The sequence below is a fragment of the Xiphophorus maculatus genome, chromosome 16, assembly GCF_002775205.1.
Source record: "Xiphophorus maculatus strain JP 163 A chromosome 16, X_maculatus-5.0-male, whole genome shotgun sequence".
Taxonomy (NCBI): domain Eukaryota; kingdom Metazoa; phylum Chordata; class Actinopteri; order Cyprinodontiformes; family Poeciliidae; genus Xiphophorus; species Xiphophorus maculatus.
Window position 1 is genome coordinate 15714975 of NC_036458.1, and position 6250 is coordinate 15721224.

General features: G+C 41.2%; 1 protein-coding gene across 19 annotated transcripts in view; it reads left to right on the plus strand.

Annotated features, from left to right (window-relative positions):
• LOC102225112 (voltage-dependent P/Q-type calcium channel subunit alpha-1A-like) overlaps positions 1-5342 on the plus strand; it is an 85952-nt gene extending 80610 nt beyond the window's left edge. For 18 of the 19 annotated variants that reach the window (XM_023349194.1, XM_023349195.1, XM_023349192.1 and 15 more), the window contains 3 exons: positions 696-906; positions 1035-1306; positions 2566-5342. In XM_023349194.1, coding sequence (XP_023204962.1) covers positions 696-906; positions 1035-1306; positions 2566-3360 — 1278 coding nt within the window. In that variant the 3' untranslated portion in view covers positions 3361-5342. The remainder of the gene's footprint in view (positions 1-695; positions 907-1034; positions 1307-2565) is intronic. The other variant, XM_023349196.1, reaches the window with a different exon arrangement.
• Positions 5343-6250: the final 908 nt, after the last annotated feature.

A 6250-nucleotide genomic window follows, 5' to 3' on the forward strand; every position in this document is an offset into this window, starting at 1 on the left:
TGTTATTTGTTGCTTGTTTTTTATGAAATAGGGGACTGCAATTTATAGTAAGTAACCATTTATTTCCACCCAATGCCCCTTCTTCAGACTTTTCTGAATCTGCAGAAAAGACAAAAATCCTAATTGAACTGAGTCCTTTCCCTTGTAAAGGACGTATCTGTCGCACACTGTAGCTATATATGAAGAACATAGCTTCAGTGCCTGACAGTTTTTTTTTGTCTGGAATATCTTCCTGTAAAATGAACCAGAAACCTGATGCTGTCCGTGACACTATTTTTAAAGAAACTACTTTCTCAACAATGCAGTGAAGATGATAGAAATATTGTAGTGCTGCTAGCAGAAACATGTTATTATTAATAGATGCTCACAATTTTATCAGGTTTCTCTTTTCAGTATTTAATATTGTCTTAGGTATTTTTCTAGATAGCAGGAATCAAAACATCTCAGGGTTTAGATCAAACCTGCCCAATAGGCTGCTTTGCAGATCCCTGCCCTATGAATTTCATTTGCCATAAAGTGGATTTTGAGAGAGCATGCTTGTGGCACTAGCAGTTGCAATAGTCTTTAAGGTTAGATGAGTTTTCAAGAAATTCTAAAGGGATTGCATAAAAATTTAGCATACAAACAAAAACGCCATCTTGACGGTTACAAGAAACGTTCTCTTCATTTCTTGGTGGGCTCTCTTTCTTTCTTAGACCATCAGTGACAACAGTCCAATGAAGCGGTCCGCCTCGTCTCTGGGCCACAGCAGGTCTGGGCGAGGACACAGAGACAAAGGAGATGATTACCACATGGAGTGTTCAATACCCGAGGAGGGGAGAGCTTCCAGACACGGACACCGGCGAAAGGATCGCAGTCATCGAGCGTCTGAGAGGTCCCTCTGTCGATACAGTGAAATTGACACAGGTCAGAGAAAATAAAACAAGTACATTTACATCTGTTGCTTTTAGGTGATACAAAGATTCGATTTGTAAACTAAATCATGTGTTTTTAACACACATTGATAATAAATCCAACATGTTGCCCGGGCACAGACCTGAGCACGACCACACAGTCTGGTGACCTCACATCGAAAGAGAAGGACCGCGACCGAGACCGGGGTCGATCCAAAGACCGTAAGCACCACCACCATCATCACCACCACCACGGCTCCGTGGACAAGGAACGCTACGTGCCAGAACGCGGTGGCGAATATGGACACAGACACTCCCGGGACAGGGAGCATGACCGGGAGAGGGATAGAGACCGGGAACGGCGCTGGTCGCGATCACCCAGCGAGGGCCGTGAGAACGTTCCGCACAGACAGGTGGGCTCCAGGGTCATTTAGTTCCTGCATGTAAAGCCACTGATTTGATATTTGTGTGCTATGAATTTCAGTGTTTCTAATTTGATGGCAGCTACCTTATATATTATCAAATGATAAAAAGACCCAAGATACATAGATGTCCTGTAAATCATATCCTTTCCAGAAGGATACTACCTACTTGATAAAAGATTGACTGAGACCAAAAAAAAGTTTGTCAGTTTTGCTGCTATTAAATCAGAGGCCATTTTGTCTTGAAAATGTCACAAAAAAAAGTTTGTAATGTTTTTATGTACTACTACATTCACATAAACTGATGCATTATTGTGACAATAATAATGCAAAATATATTATTGAGGCATGTATGTTTGATGAAGTCAGTATGTCTCCAACAATCCAGCAAATACTCATTAAAATTAGAGATGTATCTATCTAATAAGTTTTGTCTTCCCAAAATTGGGATGTCCTATTTTACCAACAATGTTATCTATCTGCAAGCTGAATGAAAACTGTGCAAAGCAGAGTTGTCTTTAAATTGTTGTCCTACTGAAATGCACAGGAAACCATTTTAGATTAAGCATGGTGCCTATCAAGCTTAAAATGATTGGATTCTCAACTAATTTCTCAGTGCTTCTCTAATGAAAATGTATATTTGACTACCTTGATGCTGTGACCAGCTGCCTAATATTCTTATCTTGCTAGTGTTTTATCACATCCCACCACTAAATGTTGCTTTTCTTGAAAAATGGCCTTGTAGGTCTTTATACACTGGATAAATACAACAAAGTTAATTCTAGTGAACAAAATATGTTTTCTGTTTTTATTCTCAATACTTACACTCTGCTGTGTTTGCTGGTCTGCAAATCAACCCTTTAACTTTTTTTTCTTCTGTCGTCTTTTTTTTTCTTTCCTCTGCATGACATCTTTGCTTCTCTTTGTATGGTGCTGTTTGGAATCTCATCTCTTATATTCACATCTTCTACTCCTGTTTATCCACTGCTCTGCTGCTCTTTGATGCCTTTATTATTATTTTTTTCTTCCACAAACATCATGATCGGGGCTTTTCTTCTTGTTGTTGCTCTTAAATCTTGTTCTTGTCTTCCCTTGCTTCTCTATTTGGCTTCCTCTGTCTTTCTTGCATCCCTCTTACTCCTTCTCTGTTTGTTTTATCCTCTGTCTTCATCTTCTGCTTTGTTCTACATGTTGTGTCTTTGAATTTGTGGTTCGTTTTTTTTATTTGCTTTATTTCACTTTTTGTGTAGGGCAGTAGTTCAGTCAGCGGAAGTCCAGTTCCATCGACCTCGGGAACCAGTACACCACGGAGAGGTCGCCGACAGTTGCCTCAGACCCCTGCCACACCCCGACCCCATGTCACGTACTCCCCTGTAGTCCGTAAGTCCATGCCCACTCCTCCTGGGGGACCGCAGGGCAGACCCCCAGCCCCAGGTCCCCGCCACTTTTCTCCAGAGCCTCTTCAAGGGCAGGGTCCACCCCCAGCTGGAGTCCCAATGGCCCACCATGGCACACCCCGCCAGAGTCATCATCCCCCACTACGCTGGGGTGACTCAGGTGGAGGAGGCGGTTCCATGGAAGGGGAAGGCTGCTTCTACAATCAGGAGTACCAGGACTATGATCCGCACCATGAACCACCCGCCTACGAGCCAAGTGCCATGCAGAGTGGAAACCCTCACCCCCACGCTAACCACCCTCTGCCTCCTCCCACACAACCACAGCCTCACAACCCCCACCCCCTTCCTCCTTCACAGCCTCATCCGGTGAACAACCCCCACCCGCAGCCCACTCGCACCTCACCCAGAACTGTCAGCCACGCGATTCCTCCCACCACTGCCCTGACTGGGCCTGTGCAGAACCAGGTTCAGCCTGCTGCCCAGCGCCGCCTACCAAATGGCTACCGATCGTCATCCCCTTCCACACACCTCCATGGACCTCCACACACTGGGCCTCACAAGGTTCCTCCTCCGGCTGGGCATCCGAGGGGTCCCCGCAAGGGACTGCACGAACCCTATGGTGACAGGGAGGAAGACGATTGGTGCTAGCCCCTGGGGACGGGGGAGGGATGTATAATCAATAGACTCGAAAAAAAAAGAGAGCTCCTAGCCAGAGCAGTGACTGCCAAGGGAAACCACAACCTTTCTTTTTCATCTGGTTATTAGTTTTAGTCACCCCAACTTCTCGGGTGCCACGTGGACGCTTCACGGGATGAAAAGATTATCAGCGTAAAATAGACATAGGGAGAAGGCAAAGGTTGAGTCTGGAGAAACAAGAAGCAACAACTTTTGTGTTCTGCTTGCATTGTTGATCATCTCTTGATGCCAAAAGAGACCAAGCTCAGATTTAAGTTCTTTTTAAGATGGGAGGAGAAATGATAGACACTACTCTTTGTGTCTTAATTTATGCCTCTGGCAATGAGCTATAGCCACTTACAAGATGTCAAGAGTTGCGACTCGATAAAAGACACTTTAAAGTCAGAGCAAAAGGAACAACCTTTTATTTTCCTTTTATAATGTTTTCTTGAGGCTAACTATTGAGTTAGTTGCAAAAATAGTCTAATCCAACACTCCCAGCCACCAATGAAATATTGATGAGTTTTATCATCTGTGTTTTTAAATCTGACAACAAGCCCTCTGCCTGTAAATGGTAAGAAGGCTAAGTGGGTGGGAGAGTTGGGAAGTGTTGCAGGGGTGGTGAAACGTCTCTCTGTCAAAAAAGCCAGAGGACCGGATGGGTGTGTTGGGAATATTTAACACACTCCTCTCAGAGACAGAAAAAAAAAAAACTTTATCCAACCTCATCCCATGACCAAGAAAAAAACATGAGGAAGGATTTCACCAACAAAAAACAAATAACTGTTTTCTGCAGTATTTCTTGTTCTACTCCTGCGGCTGCTTCTTATTCTTCCTCCTCCTCCTCTTCTTCTTCTTCTTCAGAACATCGAAGCTTGAATCTTCTGTTGCACCCCACACAGCTTCGTTTTTTTAAGACTTGTGGAGTTGTAACACTTTATGGAATCCTGCATGAATGCTACAAAAGAATACTAATGATACAAACAATGAGAATCTACTGTCTGTTTGGAAGGACGGGGGTCTCTCCTCCTTTCCGTTGTGGTCTGTAGGGTTTCTCTCTTTTTTACTGAAAAATACTTTCTGTTTCTCTCTTTGTGCTCTGAATGACATTCCTCTTGCCGTACCTTCATTTTCAATAAAAATCAAACGACAGAGGGCTACAAGGGAAATCGGATAGTTAGTGTATGTTTATCTGCGGGTGGGTGTGGTGGGAGGGGTGGGAGTTTTGCTTGCTTGTCAACTGTCCGTTCTGTGCCAAATGCCTGCCACTGATACAGCTGGAATTGCACATATTTTTAGTGAAAGTAACTTTTTTGTAACAAACGTCATCATGCTATTATGATATAATGGGTAGCAGGGTAAACTTAACATGGATTGATTTTTTTTTTTTTTTTAGGTTATTTGTAACGTGGGTTCAGTGGTGGTGAAAAGTCAGACAAATCAGTAACTCAAATCTTAAAGTCTTCCAGGGTTTGGGGTTCAAACAGAGGTATCAGAGAGAAAGAGACCAATAGAAAGGCACAGAAAGGAGAGAAACTCTTCATCTTTGTTTTTCTTCGTCTCCGAGGGAAATGTTGGATAAACTGCTAATATAATTGCTTGTATTTGATTAGTGATTGTGAGAATGAGATGGATGCTCTGTGTTTTGTTTATTTATTTATTTTTTTGGAGCTCAGGTAATCATTTTTCCAACCCTTTGGTGGACCTCTAACACTCAGACATACTGTGGGACAAGGATGTTTGCTTGGCCCCTCTTTCGAGATGGCTCTAGTGACAGACACAGAATCTCACGGAGCTCTGGGGGAATGCAGATTCATTGGTAGTCGGACGGATAATATCTAGAGTGGGAACATGCCGAATAATCTAATCCACACCTTTGCATGAGGTGAGCCTAATTTAAAACAAGGGATGAGGCTGTGTAAATTGTTAAGCACCATTAAACATTTTACTAAAAAGAAAAAAAAGCAAGATTGGGGAAAATGGATAATGTAATGTTTTCATTTTAAGGGGGATTTTTATAGATTTTCAACATTACTGTTTTATTCATCCATTTATTTATGTATGTATTTTATTTACTGAAAAGACAAAAATAATGGGTACCTCAAAAAGTTCTCAAAAGGCTACTAACATCATTGTATGCCACCTTTAGAGGCAAAATCTGAAGGTTGTTTCTATTAGAAACTGTTATTCTGAACAGGAGATCTAAAGTGTGGTCTTAGAACAAGGAAGGTAATATAGTTTTGTAATTCTGTCCCCTTTATTCTTCAGCAAGCTTAAACATTTTCAAATGGCAAATCGCTCCAAGATGTGCACAAAATGAATGCAAACTTTCAGTTTTATGTCTAATAAAGATTCACAAATACACAACAGAGGTGTCTTTGCAGGACTGATATTAGAAATGTATCAATTTATTATGACAGTATTTTGAAAGATTACTGCCAGTATTTTTGGACATAGTTATATGTTAATTATCCATTAATCCTGTCTTACCACTCAACTGTCTGCAGCAGTGATAATAACAACTCTTGAGATTAATATAAAAACCCAACAAAATGCAAATTATTGCTTAATCACATCTCCTCTGATTAGTAATCTATTATATTTATGTTAAATATATAAATACATCAGCTTTGCCTTACAATGTACAAAGACAACCTAGTCTTTTGGACAATTCGTAAAAATGTATAAATGTAAATGATTATGAGGTTGTGTTGTCTAAAAAGGTATGCAGTTAAAGAATATTAAAATGTGTGACGCTTATAAAGCATTCAAATTACAAAATTTATTGATGCCACTCCCTTTACAAATTTATGTTTTCAAAAAGAGTTGCTTTGTTAAGGACCACACTAACTGTCCAGACTTG